Source organism: Cystoisospora suis (assembly GCF_002600585.1).
Source record: "Cystoisospora suis strain Wien I chromosome Unknown contig_3198, whole genome shotgun sequence".
NCBI lineage: Eukaryota > Apicomplexa > Conoidasida > Eucoccidiorida > Sarcocystidae > Cystoisospora > Cystoisospora suis.
This window is the reverse complement of record NW_027155993.1, coordinates 1-18,783: the sequence shown is the minus strand read 5'-3', so window position 1 is coordinate 18,783 and position 18,783 is coordinate 1. Positions and strand designations below refer to the sequence as shown.

The 18,783-nt window shown below is 46.9% G+C and overlaps 2 protein-coding genes across 2 annotated transcripts; one reads left to right on the top strand and one right to left on the bottom strand.

The window, feature by feature from the left end:
• Positions 1 to 5,828: 5,828 nt before the first annotated feature.
• CSUI_006346 (radical sam domain-containing protein) lies at positions 5,829 to 14,264 on the top strand. The gene is made up of 7 exons (XM_068066509.1): positions 5,829 to 7,728; positions 7,877 to 7,918; positions 8,911 to 9,072; positions 10,097 to 10,284; positions 11,131 to 11,249; positions 12,356 to 12,499; positions 13,121 to 14,264. Exons 1-7 carry the CDS (start codon positions 6,140 to 6,142, stop codon positions 14,138 to 14,140), a joined length of 3,264 nt encoding a protein of 1,087 aa, XP_067921514.1. The 5' UTR covers positions 5,829 to 6,139; the 3' UTR covers positions 14,141 to 14,264.
• Positions 14,265 to 15,299: 1,035 nt separating this feature from the next.
• CSUI_006345 (uncharacterized protein) lies at positions 15,300 to 18,503 on the bottom strand. Its single transcript, XM_068066508.1, has one exon. The coding sequence runs from the start codon at positions 17,885 to 17,887 to the stop codon at positions 17,414 to 17,416; it is 474 nt and encodes a 157-aa protein (XP_067921513.1). The 5' UTR covers positions 17,888 to 18,503; the 3' UTR covers positions 15,300 to 17,413.
• Between the last annotated feature and the right edge of the window lie 280 nt (positions 18,504 to 18,783).

Here is an 18,783-nt window from a genome sequence, read left to right as displayed (position 1 = left end):
AAACAAAGAAAACAATGAGAACGTCGTTTGTAGTCTGCGTCCTGTCAGGTGCCCCGACAGACAGTCGGCACCCATCAGCCTCCTCCCGGTTTTTGGCCTACAGGCTCGCTGAGCTGATGTAAATCGCCTCTAGGTCTCCCACTCATTGCCTCCCACCTGTCCTGGCATCTTTCACTTGGAAGAACCTTTCGTAAGTACTGCAATTGGCTGCAGCACCACAATGGCCCCAAAGGGTCTTGAAGTTAGCGATGAAATACGCCATGATCATCTCCCCGGGTTCCGCTTCCGGAGTCTCACTACACCCAGGCTGTTGAGAGTACCCGCGTGATCCTCAGCTGACAAGCTTACCGAGAAACGATTGCACTTCTGGTAAGCAGGAGGTGCAAAGGACACACTCAACGGAGTTGCTGAGTAGGCCTGACTGTACAACTGAGGTCTTACGTGCCGGCGAACAAGACACGCTGGACCAGTGCTAGCTCTCGGAGAGGCCTTTTTGGCGGACGACGTTCCAGTACACTCGCTACAAATGTCTCCTCTTGCTCTCCTGAGGCGCCGTCCGCTCTCGGGAAGCCTGTCAGCTGAAGATCACTTGACTAGTCGAGTTTCGCTGCCTTAAAAGCAGCCGGCTAAGCAGCAGCCGAGTCCCCTCAACAGGACTAAGGATCGCGCAGTCTAGTAGGATGTCTTGACAGACCGCTATGAGTTTACTCGCAGACCACGCAACAAGTGTCGGTCACAGCGAGATGAAATGCCCAGCTGGGCTGCAGTATTCCCTCCTTTCGAAGAGACGGTAGGCTGTTTCGCCACTCCGCACTGAAGCTGCATTCTCAGCCCTGTCCATCGTCCGAGTGCCTTGGGGATGGTGTGCGGACACACCCAGTGTCGCTTCCTTCAGTGTGTGGTATGACTGAGAGTTCGCCCTACCCGGAACCTGCAGGTGCCATGAACAAGGTAAAGCTGGAGTAGCAGAGCCAGGAAACGTGTTTCGAGAATGCGCCGCTAATGCTAAACGCGTGCGAGCACAGACAGCCCTCCGGGCCCCAGTCTAGCGGGCAGCGCGGAGAGACGGCTGCGGAGTCTGGCCGTAGGCATGTCAGCGTTGAGAATGACGCTGTAACATTCGTTAAATGTCCATACCCGTGTTGCAGTTCTAGAGCATGGTTTTGTGCAAGCTTCCGTTGTAGAGAAAGCGGAGACGCCCAGGGCATCCCCTGTAAGTTCGAAGCGTCGTTTTCTTGACTTACCCCCTGACGCATGTTCCAATCACAACTTTTCTCATTTTCCTCTTTAGCTGCTGTCGGTGCCTTCTTTCCCAATGAGCTTGCTCGGGCCGACTTCCGGTCACGAGGCCGCCGCGACAATGCGGCCCATGGGTTGTGAGCCCTCAAGTTGCGGTGGACTTTGCCGCCGATGCAGGGGTTTCGGGTACGTTTTGGGATGTTGCATTGGAGCCACATTCCTTGCAGTGGTTGTAGTTCATCACTGGATCTATCCCTTGCAGTCGCAAACGCCCCTAGTGGCACCTTCATCTCCAGACGCAACCTCTCCAGGCCGTGTGTACCGTCGTAGGTTGTCGGAGGTGCCCCTCTCACCATCTGCGACTCACAGAGTTTTGCAGTGGGAAGAAGCGCAAACTATCTCCCCCGAGGAAGAGAAACTGTTAGCTTCTCTGTGGGGCAGCCCGTCAGGAGCGACTTCAGCGTCCCCTCCCGTACCGGGCCCGAGCGGATCACCACGCACAGGGGGCACAGAACAGGCCGGCGCCCCTTCAGGACGGCCAGAACGTAGTGCTTCTCCACTCCCACGGACGGAGAATGATGGCCAAGACACTGAAGCAAAGCTGCCAAAGTACCGCGTCATCGGGGGAGGCACATCCGGCGACTACGAAGTGGCACAGGAATACAAACCGGCTGCCACTAGCGACGACCCTGTTGATTTGCTTCCAGGAGAGGAATCTCGGCGAAAAATCTCGAGTACAACGACAACCACAGCAGCTCCGCTGTTGAGGTTCAGACAGTGTCAGGATGCCAAGGCCCGGGGGTACTCAATGCCCTTTGCTTGTTGTACCATAAAAAGTGGAGACTTTTACGATGCGCGCATCTGGCACTGTGGACGGGTACCCACCAGCCTAGACGCTGTGTTCGTGCGACATTTTGTCCGCCTCCCCGCTGAAAGAAGGTCGAAAGTCCAGCTGAGGGCCCTGTGGGTCATTAAGAGTTTAGAACCGAACAACCGCGCAGGTAGTGCAGGAATCTTACGAAGTGGAGACTTCCCCCACGGTCGTTGCAGCCCTGACGCACTCAACGCAAATGTCTCACCGACTGAGCTCCGCAGCATCCGAGAAACATTCCGCAGCGTAATACAGGGAGACGCGGGTCGCGCCTCTCTCTCCGACATCTGCTCAAGTCTTCAGGCTGCGCCGTTCACGGAGGAGGCTGATTTTACTGCTCGCTCGCCAACCGTAATTGTCATTCGGGAACCAGGAGAGGGCGCGTTGAGAAACGGGGCCGAGGATGTTGCCCTTACGGGCGTTGAGAGGCCAGATGATTTCCTGGGGTCCTACGAAGAAGACGAGGAAGGACAACCGCCAGAGAAAGTCGAAAACAACCTTCCCAGACCGCCTAAAGTGGCAGAGGTTCTCAGACCTCCAGCCCCTGAAACTGTCGCCACTGAAACCACTACACAGACGCCAGTGGAGTCGCCGCCAGTCACTCGTCCCCAGGAACCTTCAAGCGCTTCACCTTCACCAGTGGTGCCCTTCGGATTCGGCCGGGCGCCCCAGCCCCCGACCTCGATGGCGACATCTCGTCTACCTCAACAGGCGGTCCCGAATGCGTATATGGGAAGACCCCGCGTACTGGGTCAAGCGCGACTCTTGCAGAGACAGCGAAAACGATTCGTGGAACCCCTTGCTTTCTCGGGTCCTACAACACTCCGAGTAGAGCATGGAGCTGCACTGCTTCTTCTGTCGAAGTGAGGACGCCGAAGATCGTATGCGGGCAACTTCCAGGCATTCATGTAGTGTGCGACCACTTCGCAATTGCGCAGCGGGACTCCCACATGGCGTGCGAAGGATTGATATGCATCGAGGATACCAGAGGAACGAGACTGTTAGATTATCACAGAAACCTTCATAGCAGATAGACTGGCTTCGGTGTCTTTCAGCCTCCTAGCACACCGGATCCACGTCGATGACCAGCCATAATATACTAAAGGCAGTTGCTCGAGGAAACGCCACTATGTCATGACTGCTCTCAAGGTATTTCGCGCAGCGGCAGCACTCTGTCTAGTTTTCACGGCGCCGCATAAGCGGTCTCCGCTGCTATGTCCACTGTAAATTTGTAGGGCTTGAAGCAAGTAACTTCTCTGCGTGTTTCTTTTGCAGCGCCTCGGTGGTAATGAACGGGCACATTCGTAACGACGGGACCTTCTTTGTTGGCGAATCGGAAATGGAGAACTGCAATAGCGAAGAGTCTCGAAGGGAAACATCGGCCGATGCAGGTTCATGTCGGATTCCTTCTCTTGAGACCAATGGTTCTTTGGTGGCTAGAGAGCCTATAAACGTTCACTGGCTTCAGCTATCGCAGTTGCAGAGCGGGGGTGCCCCTCCGGATGGAGGTGTGTCCTGGTTTGGTAGGATCGGCTATCCTTTAGGACTACCTGGAGACTCAAGCAGTACTCTGACTCTTTTCGGTCAGAACGAAATCGACAAAATCCTCCCTGGTTTCAGCTTTTCTTTCAGGTACACTAGCCAAATCTCCAGCAAGCCTTGGGGGGCACCCAAAGCAGCAAACAACAGCCAACAGCGTGTTTTTCTCCAGTCGACGTCTGAAAGATACCCAGACGTTCAATACAGTAATAACCTTAATCCGGGCAGGTCCCTTGGCTTGAGGAAGCACGGCAATGGAGCGGGCGAAAAATGTTTTGTACGTAGTGGCTTTTAACTCTCTGTCCCTGTCTTTGGGAGACGTGCAGAGGATACAGGGAAAACCCAACAGACGAAAGACTCGTTGCTTCTTATCTTACGCTTTGTGCGTTAGCCCGTCGATAGCTTGACAAGTAATGCATACTATCTGACCGACATGTTTGCAGAGACAACAAGACGGCTCCACAATCTACTCAAGCTGAAGTGATGCTGCGGTGTGTTGTGTTCCACACGCAGACGTTTGGGGTTTCCTCCTTACCCAGCTCCTCCTCGACGACCGAGAAAAACCACTTTGAGGGTAAAGGACTCCGCTGCCTCCGTCGATCTGATGATTTACGTTGATGTATTTGACGATGACGGCTTCATTGACTGCTGTGAAAGTAAGCATGGGTTCGTACTCAGTTTCCTCACCGCGACAAAACAATATCGGGTCACAGGATCCCTTTTTCGCAGTTGGTCCGTACGAGGCGCCTGATCCCGTCATCAGAAGAACATGAGAATATGATTCTGCTATTGTCTTCAGAGTTCTACGATAGGTACCCGGCTGTCTTTGAAGTTGGAGGGGTGAACATCAAGTTCGGCCCTTTCTCGGGTTTTCACAAAAATATTGGTGATGGAACGAAACTTTCAGAGCAAATCGTTATCCGTGCCAACCGAATCATCAACGAGGAGACGTTTGCAGGCTTACCGGCCCTCATTCCGATGGAGGATGCAGTTATGGTGAGTGGCAAAACACGACTCTCCACACCACACTCATCTTCCCTCGCCATAAGCTGATATATATGGAATTGAAGTTCTTTCTAGCTTGTCCGCAGTGAATACAGAAAGACTTCAATTATATGACACAGCATGATTTAGACTACGTGAGAAGGTCCTTAGCACTCCTGTGAACTTTGGGAGCTTGAACAATGCTTTGATTGACTCTGCTAAGGGGATCAACACTTTACTGTTCTTGTGATACTTTGAGTAAAATTCCTTTGTTTTCTGTCTTATGTGTGACCTAACCAGACAAACTCCGAGGCGCTGGTGAAGCAAGCAGGAACAAACAGAGACATTGTGTACTTTCAGTGCTATGATGAATGCCGGATAAGCAACCAGATCTTCAAAGCTAAGAAGGGGTACAAGTACGTACAAGTGACGCGCGAGCTTCCTGACGATAGGCCTTCTCCACTATCGTGATGACAAAAAGACTCCAGTCGAAGTCGTAGTTGAATCAAAACAAACACGTGGAGGACATCCTGAGTGGGGTATTCTGGGTCCCGGTCCCACTCTCGCAGACGAACTCCGCTGCTAAAGGGTAGTATTTCTGTTGAGGTATCGTCGTGCGTCTCCTTTGGCCGTGTGATGTTGCTCGCATACAACCGTCAATGGATTTGTGTGTTTCGCAAACAACCCAATGAATGTCGTAAACGTGAGACTGTGATCCATTCAAGGCAAACGACCGTCTTGGTTCCTCAGCTCTCTTCTCGGTGCCTCGGGGTGACTACCGGGTATCCAAGCACACGGGGGGAAGAGCCGACCACGGGTGTACCAGATTAGGCGGGCGTTTCGAAATTGTGCACAAACCTCCAACAGGAGAATCAGGGGCACAGGATGAGAGTCAAGGGGACACAAAAAAGAAACACACAGCAAGAAAGAACTTGCGAACCTGCCCCCAGCAGTCATGACGCAAACAAAAAAGTGAGGCCGCGGAGAAGCTCCGGGACTGGTAGTAAGAGAGAATAGGTCATACGTGGTCCGAGACAATTGACTTGTCTAAAGCAACTTATCTCGACAGAATACGGCAGCCGCCCCGTGTCTCGTGTGCATGTGCATGCACCATAGCAACGGACATAAGACAGGGGAGAAGGAAAATCGAAGTCTCGTTCAGCAATCGATGGATCGATCTACAATACACCTATGAATCTTGCCGTCCGAGCAGCCTGTCCTCAGGGAGATTTTAGAAGAAGACTTTCATCCGCGGCGTTCTGGCTTTCTAAAATACCTGGGAACTTGGAAGAGTTTCCCTGCGTTGCGCTGTAGTTCAATAGATAAACCTGTAGTGGTCCATGCGCTCTGTCTTGCCCGCCCTCCTCAGTTTCCCTCTGTTTGCTCTTCCTCACTCCTTTCCGCCCCCTTATCATACAACTGTCATGCTGGAAAGAGAGTGTGGTATCTAACGTTCTTCTACATCTAACCGTTCAATGACTTCTTTAGCTTTTAGTTGGGAGGCTCATGAGGCGCAGGAAAAGCACTCGGCACCTCTGTGTCCGCAGCTTCCTTCTTTTTCTTTCCAGTGTATCTCATGCGTTCATGCCTTCCTTGTGGTGCAGTGGGTCTCCTCCACGATTTCATCCAGCAGGTCGGTTATTTCCTTCTTCACCTCAGATTTTCTCTAGTGTTAAGTGTCGGTATCAGCAAGATTCGCGTCCTAGTCGTATATCAAGACTGATAGCTATCAGGAAGTCTTCAATCAGCTCACTAGAGAAACTGCCTGCCTGTTTCTCATGGGGGCGGTTGCCGTCCTCATGCATTCGCAAGATGAGCGTTCCTGCAACCACATGCTTTCTCTCTTCTTCTTTTCCAGAAAAGCCTTTGTGTACACTGTCCTCCCGGAGAAGATTTCTGCCTTTACAGCATGACACAACTCGAAAGAGAAGGAGAGAAAGCGGCCGGTGCCGCCCATGCAGAGAGATTAGGAGACGTAACAGGGGTGAAGCCCAAGGGGGAAGAGATGATCGGTCTCTCCTTTGTCTATCTTTTCCACATACTCAGTCACCCTTCATACATGGTCAGGAGGTATTATCTCTTTCTTTGTTTGAGAATTCTTATTATGTTAAGAAACCCTTTGGAGGGAAGTACAATAGAGACCATCTGTCGAAAGGTCAGCTCTCTTTCTTCTCTTCTTCGTCTTCTTCTTCTTCTATCTTGGGTGGGTCACGAGTCTACGGGAAAGCATGGCAAGGAGAAGCTTCCTTTCCTGTGAGCTTTTTGCTTGGAGATATCTCTCTCTCTAGCAGACTCTTCGTATCCAATAGAGATATATCGAACCTAGCAACCAAGAATACAGATCTCATTCGCATACATTGTTCTTCGCGTTCTTCTTCCTGCTTCTCTTACCGTCTTCAGTCCTCTTCTTGTATATCTTCTCTTTCCTTTTCATCTTCTCCAACTCTAGCTGCTTTTCAACCGTATTTATGGGTTGCACAAGACTGTAGAGAAAAACAATCGAAAGTCTTTTCACGCCTGTCCTCATCATCTCCGTCCCCTTTATCGTCAACACCGTCTTCATCTCTAAAGTGTCATTCAAGTCTCTCATCCTCCCTATCTTCTTGTTCTCCGTCCTCTCCCTCGACCTCTTTTTGTTCTCTCCCCTCTCTCTCAACCTCTTCTTGTCCCCCCCCATCATCCTCAAACTCTTCGTGTTCTCCCCCCTCATCCTCAACCTCCTCTTGTCCCGGCCCCTCTCCCGCAACCTCTCCTTGTTCTCCCCCCTCTTCCCTTGACTGTATGGACAGCCATCCGGCATCCGAGGAATGTTCTCTCTCTTCTCTTCTCCCTCCTTCCCCTCCCCTTCCCAGTACACAGGATGACGATAGCACTTCTGCTTGTCTTTCTTGCTCTTCACCCTGTCATTCTTCTTGTTCTCCTTCCAAATGGAAAACGCTGTATTCTCCTCTCCCCGCATACAAGCCAAAAGAGGGAGAGGAGGCGACGAATGTAGGAGAAGAGAAGGGGACACTTGTAACGGATAGACTTAGAAGCAAGATGGAGAAGCAGGGGTATAAAGTCATAGGAACCCATTCTGCAGTGAAGCTATGCAGGTAAGCTCAACTTCAGTCTTCTACATTTTCTCCTCTTCTATTTCTCGTCTTTCTTTTCTGTCATGAAGAATCTATAGGAAATTCTAAGGCTGGTTTTATCTACGTGTTTGCTTGTTCTTCTTCTTCATCTTCCTCTTCTTCTGTGTAGATGTCTCTATCATCGCTTGTCTCTCGTGTCTCCCTTCCGCGGGTAAGCTGAATGTCGAGGGTAGTTTGAGTTGGCAACCTGGACGTTGCCGTCTCCCCTACTTTCAAGTAGAAGTTATCTCTTCTTCATTCCAACAGCTCGTTGTTTGATCCTACACGCTTTGAGTCCGGAAGAACTCTGCTTGATAACGAGTACATTAGTGAATGTATATATATGTACTCGGTATGTAGATATATATATATATGTATATATATATATATGTATATATGTGTGCATAGGTTTTTCACGTAGAGAGCAGTGTATGTGTGAAGGGGGAAATCATATGGTATGGCGATGGAGATAGGACGAACTCACCGTAACTTGTATATATGTAAGTCTACACGTAGAGAGAGAGCGTGTGTACGAGAGCATAGCCTTGGCTGCTTAACACTCTGTCTTTTTGTATATTTTTGCACCAGATATGATAGGAAGGTCCTATTTTCATACATCCCACCCCTTAGAGGGGGGATAGATCTGTATATAGCTGCTGCAGTGTTTGGGCCGGGGTAGGCATATATGTGAGACCTTAGGGCTCTATTCTTAATATCCGTCCATCTACCTGTTTACTTACCTACCTAACTTCTACCTGTCTTGAATGTGTCTCTCTATCTACTTGACTACCTATCTGTCTAATTCCAGTGAATCTATCTATCTATCTGTCTATGAGTCATACCCACCCCGGGAGCTACCGTCCCAGTAGGGTTAAGTATCTCTATCTTTATCTGTATATCTATGTACAGATATCTCTATATATACATACATATACATTTATGCGTACATTTGGATACGTTTTCTTTCCTATTATATTGCAGCGTGAAGGTGGACAGTTCTAGCAGAATCTTGGGGCTGTGAAAACTTCATAGTGTTGTGGGTAAAGGACTCCCTTCTACTACCTCTTCCCCTGCAAATCATCCCCCTCAATCTCTTTGCTGAACTACGTGTATAGATACGTCTAGATCTCTCTTTCACAGGGATCTCCTGTGTTAACTTTTTAGATGGACGAAGAAGCAAATGCAGGGGATCGGAGGTTGTTATAAGCATACATTCTATGGGATTGAGAGCCATCGATGTATGGAAGCCACGACTAGCATTGTCTGTAGTAATCGATGCATCTTCTGTTGGAGGCACCATACCCACCCTGCCAGCAAAACCTTCAGGTAAGTCGTCCATACGTTCACCTGCACTCAGACATCTTCCCCACGCATATATACATCTATTCATATATATATATATATATGTATAAAGTTAAGATATTCATACACACAGAACTGTCGTGTAGGATTAGGCACGGGCACCTGCACCATAAACTGTAACGCTATACATACATACGCATATATATATATATATATGTGTACATATATACATATGTGTATACAGTGGTCGTGTTATATATGTATCTTTGTATGGTATCACGGGGCTTTACATGAACTATACAATGTTCAAAAAGAGCCTTTAGATATCTATGTATATGTAGATGCGTCTTCGCGTTTATGGGACAAGTCGCCTTGCTGATGTATCTCAGAGGCAGGTGTAGCACAGGTGCATCTATATCTGTATGTATATATGTAGATAGATAGATCCATAGTAAGGATAAGGATGACTATATTGTGAAACAGTGAACCTCTCCCATACAAACAACAAAACATATATATATATATATATGTATAAACATATGTATGTGTATATGTATATATATATATATATATATATACATGGTTTTGTAGATTTGTGTGGAAGACATCTAGTATACGCTAATTTTACATATTCCTGACACTGGCGATCGCACGTCTCCGTGTATGTTCTGACTCGCGAGTGTCTCTGGACTCTGTAGTACTATTCATGTAGAGAAGATATGTACATATCCATATCCACATTTATATGGACTTATCTGTACGTCCCGCCCACAACAGTGCTTTCCAGATTTTGTCCACCTTCACATGCACCAACGCACGCACATGTATGTGTATATCTTGATGTATATGTATCTGTCTATACAGAGAGAGAAATCGATGTGCTCGATGGGTAGGCGTTCTATACCTGTTTCTTCATCCACACGTATACATGTATGTACACCCCACACACACGAATAGACAGTGGATTCTCTCGGGCGTCAGGTTCTGAGGAGTGATCTTTCCGATCTTCTTCTTCCCTCCCCAAGCCATGTATGTTGTTTTCGTGTAGGTGGCAGGCCGATCCCCCTGAGTTTATATTGAAGCATGCACTGGAAGCTCATCGATCTCTAGTTAAGCCTATGAAAGGCGCTCATGGAGTTACACCTGAAGTTTTCAAGGAGGCCTGGCATCCACGTCATTGCGCTCTATCTCTTATAGGGGAGGCTTTAATGTACCCACATATCAACGAATTTCTAGGTAAAGAGATTTCATTGGAGAGAATCGGTAGCATAGCGTAGGCTACAGCATCACAGGGGGACATGGTGGGAGAAGCAATATGCGTAAGAGAGAAGGAGGAGAAGGAGAGAGGAAGGAAGAGAAGAAAGAAAGAAAAGGTGGAGACCACGACTGTAGCGTGTCTTTCGTTTCATAGAGGGCTTCTTTGCGATAGTCGTCGTGATGTCTTCTCTGTTGTTGTCTAGCTATCTAACCAGTCAGGTAGGGTGTTTCCACGTATAGGAATGGACCCATCAGATGACTCGCTGTAAGGAGGAGAAAGAGGAGGGCTAGTACCCAGTCTATGTGTATTTTGTGTTTTGCTGGTTAGGCCAGCCAGGTGTCTAATTTTACATAGAGATGATCAATTCAGTTAGGTATTGATCTCGATAGTAGAAGGTCCTTTACGTGACATAGGTGTGGACCAAATACAAGGATATCTTCAGAAAGACTTACCTAGATAAAAGATCTCCTCAGTATCTACCTTCTTTGATGGACGTAGGAATAGAATCCTTTCTCTTTCTCTTGTCTCGCTGCGCTGTCTCATCTTCGTTCTCCAGTGCCATACACATCCGAAGCCCTTCGTATGTCCTGTCACGTCCCTTAAAAAGTCGCCACCTAATCACCCATCGTCTTGTTATTCTTCTCCTGCCTATATCTATCTATCTATCTATTCTTAGTCTATCTTTTTATCTATCTATCTCTCTATCTATCTATCTGTTGTCTATCTATATCATCCTGTGCGTCTGCATCCAGATATCTTTCGTGGTCTTCCTTACACACTATGCTTTGCCTCATGAGTGTCCTGTGGGTATGTTTTCGATCTAGAGCTTCTACATGAGAAGAAGATCAGTTCGTTCCTTGTGATGAATGGTCAGCATCCCGATCTCCTTGAAAAGCTAGATCCTGTTACGCAGCTCTACGTGAGTGTCGATGCACCAAACAAAGTAAGTGGCTCAACTGTTTCTCTCCCTATTGTTCTCGTCTTCTCTCTCTCCTTCTCTTCTTCTCGTCACTGCAGCACTAACTCGTAAGAAAGAGACCGTCGACAGGGATCTAGACGTTTCTCCCTGTTCACATATATAGCAACACGTCTGAACCCGATAGGCAAAGTCCAGGGAAGACGTTTCACAGTCAGTCACAGAGCTAGCATCTTCCCAAGTAGTGTGGGGTGGACTAGCTGTTCTTTTAGGGGAACTCCACTTCTATCCTTGCCAGCTTTCCATTCTCATGAAGGGTAAACATCGTTCGTCTGATCTCCTCGCCTTGTGCTGTATATCCCATGGCGAATGCATTCACGCGTTCATGTGCCTACGCAGTTCACTTCTCACTTTTCTTTGATGTGTCTGTACTTACCGATCTACGTACTTTTCTTCGGTCCAGAGTTTTTCTCACTTCTTCTTATCAAGGATACTTGCCTGGGCATTGCAGGTGTGACTAGAGACATCTTGAGTATTTTCCACCGAAGGACCTCTTTTGCACGTTTACCACCCGCCTTAGACCTATCTCTCTCTTTCATCACTTCTCATGTTGTTTCCTAGATTACCGGATAGCCTATCCCTCATGGTCTCTTTGTCACGGTGAGAAATAACGAAGTCCTTTGATTCATGCCATATTGTCCATCCCGTTGCCTTCTTACAACACATACAAGTTTCTATATACACATATACATACACTTTAACACACACGTACATGAAGGTTTGTATCTAACTGCCTGAATACACACGCTAATATGTAATGTATTCTCTGTTGAACCATGGTCTGTCGGGACGTCAATCGGTGTAGGTTATCTATCAATCTGTAAGGCAACTTAGCTATGAGAATACTCGCCCTCAAGTTCTCACGAGGCTCGTCAATGTTCTCGTCTTGTCTTTCTCAAGGGTTTCCTGAGAATAGAGGTGTGACTGTCGATCTACACAAGCTTTTCCTGACAGCGTGATAATACGCCGAGCACTACTGAAGTCGTGAACGAAATCTTTCCTCGAGATCCTTCTCTCGTCTTTTCTGTCTTCCTGTCTCTTGTCTCCATTTTATGCCGTGCGTTTTGTAACAGAGGAATCTGAAAGCTGTCGATCGTCCTCTATTCAAGGACTACTGGGAACGTCTCTTAGCCTCTCTTCAGATTCTCCGTGAAAAAGGAGAACGGACAGTTGTCCGCATGACCCTTATCAAAACTATGAATGACGACGATCTAGAGGTATGGAAGTGTAATTCGTTACCATCCATGATAGCTCTGCATACATCCTCTTAATGTTGAGCCAGAAGTCACTCCATCTGTCGCGCTCTGTATCTCCTTTCTATCCTGTCCTTGTCAATCCTCTTCTTCGCTTTTCAACGCAACCCTAGTCCCCTTCGATCTCTTAAAGGCCTTCCCATATGCCGTCAAAAGCTTACTTCCCACACTGTTTTGGCCGATTTCTTAGTCGTTATATTGAACTCTATGTATACATAATGAAAGCCAGTCTCTTAGAGAAGTGCCTAGAGTAGCTATGCCAGGTCTCATAGCTCAGTCGGTTAGAGCATCCGGCTAATAACCGGAAGGTCGCCGGTTCGATCCCGGTTGGGACCACTCAGAATGTGAATGTGAAGACGTATGGTGGCCGCATGCCTGCTACAAGGGTCTTTCTTTCTCTCGGTGGTTAAATATTGGGGAATATAGGTCTTGTCTTCTTGTTGCTGGCTAGAGAAACTCTTGAGTAGTCTGAAGAAAGAGTACTACTCTTCGAAGAGAAGATGCACGCCCCTCCTCTGTTGGTCTATTATCTATTGTCTTGCTGTGTGCCTCTCCAACGTGTGTCTGTAATTGTCACTGACACAGGGTTATGCAAGTCTGATTGAGCTAGGACGTCCCAACTTCATCGAAATCAAAGGAGTGACATTTGCTGGACATACACCGCATTTCAGCCTGAAACTCAGTCATACCCCTCATATAGGAGAAACACTACTTTTCGCTGAAAAACTCATGAAGACCCTCAACGAGAAATGCCGGGAGAAAAGCAGAGGAGCTCTGCTAGGTACAGAAAACCTTTCAGATGACCAAAATACCCCTTGCCATTTCACACCACACTTCTCCGAAGAAGTTGATACGGCTAGACGTCGTAGGGAAGACGGGGGAGTCGTCAGCCAGTCTCTAGGAAGAAAAGAGCTTGTTCCGGATTATCAGCTAGCTAGTATACATGAACATACGAATTCAGTTCTCCTGGCTGACGCTAGCCTCTTCTATTTCAATTCTCCTCCTTCATTTTCAAAGAACCTAGAGAAGAGTCGCGAGGTGGTAGAGAGTGAACAGTACAACTACAAGAGGTGTGACACTGATAGCTACTGTCGTCCATACTCTTGGGATGGCCCGTCCTCGTTTTCAAACGGGAAGGAAAGTGGAACAGCGAAGGAAAATAGGCAGCAAGTATCCACGGATGATGAAGAAGACGGAAAGGAGAGCTTCTCCGGTCCCATGAGCTCAAAAACTGAGATGTCGTCAAATGTGACGTCGCGGTGGCACACTCATATAGATTTCGAGCGATTCTTTGAACTAAGTAAGAAGGATAGAAAGGTAGAAAACTACCGGGCTGTCTCTCCACCATGGTCTCTCTTCAATTCAGAATTGAAGGGATTTGACTATACAAGATTTGATGTTGAGAAGTATCTAAAACAGATTGCTGGACGTCCTCATAACCTAAGCAGTAACCACAAGAGTAGTGGGAACCAAGAAGCGCATGGTGTACATACACCTAGCATTCTGCATGACAGGCACAGACTTCAGTCAGGAACAGATGAGACTGCTGACTCCGATGAAGTGAACAAGGATCTTGACGAAGCGTCTCAAAAAGTTGAGGCATAAAATGAGTCTTTTATAACGAATCTTTCACAACCTACGGACTAGCTTTGGCGTGCATCCGTACATCCAGAGGAAGTGAGCCAACAGCGGTGCTCGTGCACCGCTATTGAGGTCGGAGTGGTCCTGCCTTCATACATCTATTCTATCTGTCCGCCTGACGGGCTCAGAGCTATCCCGTCCTTTCCAAGGGAACGCAGGAGTGCGTGCATGTACGTGCTTGTCTATATTTATGTGTATGTGTGCATGTATGTGTACGGTATGCCTATATGATATTTGATATAGACTTGTTTTGCCGCTGCTTCTTCTAGAGAGACAAATTCAGGACAGTCCTTCGGGGATCCTTCAAATCTTCTCTCAACTCATGTCAGCAACGTCCAGACGGTTCACTTGCCGAGTAGGAAAGACAACTAGCTATCGCATGGTCTCTGTTCTACATACTTCCTCGTAAGCTAACATGTCCTGGCGGACATGAAAAAGAAAGTACACCTTCTCCACTTCAGCGTGTGCAACTTGTTATCTCTCTGCCCCTATGATGAGTTTTTCTTAGTGTATTTCAGGATACCTCGAAGAGCTTATACGTACATGTGTACCTACCTACCTTGCCTCGTCACTTCATCGGCACCAAGCGAATCGTTCATTAGGCCGGCACAGGGGGAGGATCGCTGACTCCTTTTCACTTGAAGAGTGACTCGGCAACTCACACACAGTGAATTCGGCAGGAAGTATATCTGTTTACTATCAACTGCAGCACAAACAGCTTCTTCACACTCGATTCTTGTAAGAAAGAAAAGACTTTTCTTCCTCTTCCTGCCTCTGTCTCTAACGGACGCGAGGGAGGGTTTCCTGGTAGGCGACGTGGGTACATCCCCTGTTCCAGAAAACACGTCTTATCTACCACCGATGCGCAGACGTAGTATCCCCAGACCAACAAGTAGGAGTTGTAGACAGTGAAAGGCAAGAGGAGAGGCGTTATCTCTCAGATGGATCATGTCCTACTAATTGACTGCAGAGAACTTGCTACAATAGCAGTGTCAGTCGTCAACCGTGTGAGGGATAACAGCACAGTACGGGGTGTAATGACACGGCAGCACCCTCCCCCGAGAAGCCACAGGGAATAGAACAGAAAGAGAGAAAGAAGAGGAAAGGAGAAAGGAAGCTAAGAAGACGACGGTCTTCTGAAGGAGATCTGGTGTTACGGTCAGTTGCGGCGTGTACGTGTATGATCTTCTTTACAGTACGATAGGCCTGGCAGTTGAGCGATCTTCTTAGCGGAGTCGATTTGCAACGTCGAACGATAGTCTGAGTATGTGACCAAAGAAGAAAACTTTCTCAACCTTCTATGGAAATGGTCTTTGCGTGGGTGTATTATATGATTACATCATTCATGAGGAACGCCTTGGACTCCTCTTCTCTGGCATAGAAATAGAAAACTGTTGATATCTTTGTATGCATACACATCTCCTCCCTGTGTTGTTCTTATTCGTCACAGTAGATTTTAGGCGTTGCATGCACATCCGTGAGGGAGTGAGTTCTTTTGCACGAGCCAGCTAGCTGGCTAGCCGGCCCCATACTCAAGTTGCTGCATGCACGGTATCCCTTTCAAATAGAAGAGTAAAAAACGGGAAGTAACACAACAGGACAGGCAACTAGGAAAAGCTTTCTCTCTATCTCCATAAGCAGTACGAGAACACGCAGTACTATAAACGTCTGCATGCACGACAAGTCATCATGACTTGAAGGTCGTTGAATGGAGGAAAAAAAACACAGACAACCTGGATGACGGGAAGATCCTGACAGAAGAAAGCTGAGAGAGGTCTTTACTTATAGAGACTTACTCTTCGCACCAATCCATAGGAACGAAGAAATAAATGTCTCTGGAAGAACCATAAAAGATAACGATGGAGGATCGATATAGATTCATCCATATACAACGAAGCCTGTCGCTTCGCTCAGTGATATACATATGTATATACATGTATGTGTGGGAATATGTAGAACGAAGCCTATCCATAGACTCAATTGTATATGGATATGAATATGTCTGTATGAATCTTATGTGAGGAAAAAGAAATGAAGAAAGAAATTTGTGAAGGATAGCTGCTAGGCAGAACACACTCCGGTTTCTTCTTTCCCTTACTTACACGGGGCTGTATGATCTCTCTGGACTTATCGAGTAAATTCTCAAATATCACGAATGCCCTAAGCGCCTCTTTTTATACACGGCAACAGAAGGTGATCCACAGGATAGATACATGACTGTATGGGATAGATACCGAAACCGCTGTTTCTTGCGTATGTAGCGTACGTGCATCACAATGTTGGTAAATCAGATAGCAGATAGGACGACTGCATGACGTATTAGGATCTATCTCCTTCTCATTCATGTTGTATATCTCTTCAGTTGAAATAGCAACAAGACAACTTTCAAATGGACCACGACAGCTACACATCCTCTTCAGATCTCTCTCTCTTTCTCGATTCAAATATTACCACTACTACAGAGGAGAAGACACCCGAAGCAAGTTGTTTCCCCCCATGGATCTTCCCTACACTTCTTCCTCCCTTTCATTCCGCGCCTTTCGTCATCCACGGGCCTCATACCACACCACGACCATCACCTTGTTCTTCTCCCCCCCTCTCCAAATCACCACCCCTTTGTTCTCCCCCCCTCTTTGTATCACCACCCCTTGTTCTCCCCCCCTCTCTACATCACCACCCCTTGTTCTCTCCCCCTCTCTGTATCACCACCCCTTGTTCTCCACTTCTTCCTTTCCTCCGTCACTATCATCCATATTTCGTATGTTGCTTCTTACTTCCTCGCACAGTAGAATTAGAACAGGGGATAACTATAAAATCTATGCGGGGTGCATACAAACCACCACTCTAGGAAAAGAAGGCATTTGTATCACCTATCTACACGTCTATGTTCAATGAAGGATACAACACTGGATGACGGTGGGAGCCATACACCTGAGCTCTAGACCTATCTATGTATCCATATATATATCTTTACCTACGAGCTATCTATGTATCTATATCTATCTATCTGTATATCTTCACTTACATCATATATGTTGATAGAGCCGTTTCTCTCCCGGGATAATATCTTTCTGCGATAGGAAAAATCTGCTCTTCACAAAGATCAGACTCCTTCTTCTTATCACCACAAAAAAGGAGCAAGACGACGAGCAATGACTACTAGGGAGGAAAGACCTAACTATTCTTTCTCCTGTTATCTTTCTTTTGCAACCAGAATACGAAGATTCTCTTCCTAGGTCAACAACGGAGGAAAACAGCTTGGCCTTCCTTTATACACATTACAATAGCAGAACGAAGGCACATGCATGCATGCATGCAATCATAAAAAATAAAGACTGAAGTGACATCCCTCTCAGGAACCTTATCTTCTTGTTCACTCCCGCTGTACAATGAGAAAGAAGTAGAGGTGTTTGGAGATGAGAAACAAGCACATGTCTCATCTCTTAGCTTGAAAGAATCATCCACCTCCCGACTCCCTGTGTTTCTTCCCTCCCCTTGAGTACTAGCGGGTGTACATACACGTACCGGGTCACGCACTGGGTGAAAAAATAAGAAGAGAAGAAAGGATACGCAGAGAAGCGTTATGAATCGTGTGAAAAGGAAAGAAAGGTAGCTAGCTAGACGGATTGTATTTAGCGAGCTACTTCTTGTTTCGCTTCTTCTACCTCCCCACATTCTCTTGCATGTCGATGCCGCATCATAAACGTGCATGCACGGCCGCTGTACATACACCTGAAAAATATCCCATCTTGGTGGGGGGAGATCCCACGTGTTCAAATGACTTCATATTGAAGTAGTATATCTCTATGTTTTCCCTCTCTCTCCCTCTTTTTGTTTTCCCTCTCTCTTTCTCTCTGCATGCGTCCACTGAGTTCCCTTTCCCTTCTGGACTCCTCTGTCCTTTCTCAGAATTTCGAAAGCCACATGGGGTTCCTCTTCTATGCGCTAAGGCGAAGAACGACAAATGAGAAAGACGAGGGAACACGAAGAGGAGGAAGCAGTGAAGAAGAAGGATGAAAAGGATCAGAATCATAGTAAGGACATGAGGACACCTAAGAATACCAAAGAGGAAGAAGAAGAAGAAAACGACAGCGCCAGCGTCGCAAGGAGTGCTCGTCATATTTTTTTATTCGAAGGAGGATCGTAGATCATGTTTACATATGGGGCATACAAAACTTCTCCGTAGCCACATATCTATACAATCCTTATGAAAGACATGAGTACAGGGCAGCCTTCTTTGTTCGTCATCATGCTCGTAATCTTCGAAGCAGATACTACACTTCTTCGCTTCGTCGGAAAGGTTTGCGCTTCTTTCACTGTTGAATCTGGGAAGAGAAGAGACAATTCCACACACAGAAAGAAAGCCGTCCACACACTAGACAGGAGAGAGAGAGCGGACGAAAGACGAAAGCATTTCTCATATATAATGTAGAAAGAAAACGGGGAAATCTCCACGCGAGTAGATAGATAGATAGATAGATTAAAGATAGATAGATAGATATAGATAGATAGATATAGATAGATAGATTAATGATAGATAGATAGATAGATAGATTAAAGATAGATAGATAGATAGATATAGATAGATAGATATAGATAGATAGATT

Excerpts from the sequence above, each read along its gene's own strand:
- CSUI_006346 (XM_068066509.1), top strand. The coding sequence starts at position 6,140 with ATGAGGCGCAGGAAAAGCACTCGGCACCTCTGTGTCCGCAGCTTCCTT. Across the intron at positions 7,729-7,876 it reads TCTGCAGTGAAGCTATGCAG|ATGTCTCTATCATCGCTTGT; the intron begins GTAAGCTCAACT and ends TCTTCTGTGTAG. Across the intron at positions 11,250-12,355 it reads GTGTCGATGCACCAAACAAA|AGGAATCTGAAAGCTGTCGA; the intron begins GTAAGTGGCTCA and ends GTTTTGTAACAG.
- CSUI_006345 (XM_068066508.1), bottom strand. The coding sequence starts at position 17,887 with ATGCACGTTTATGATGCGGCATCGACATGCAAGAGAATGTGGGGAGGT.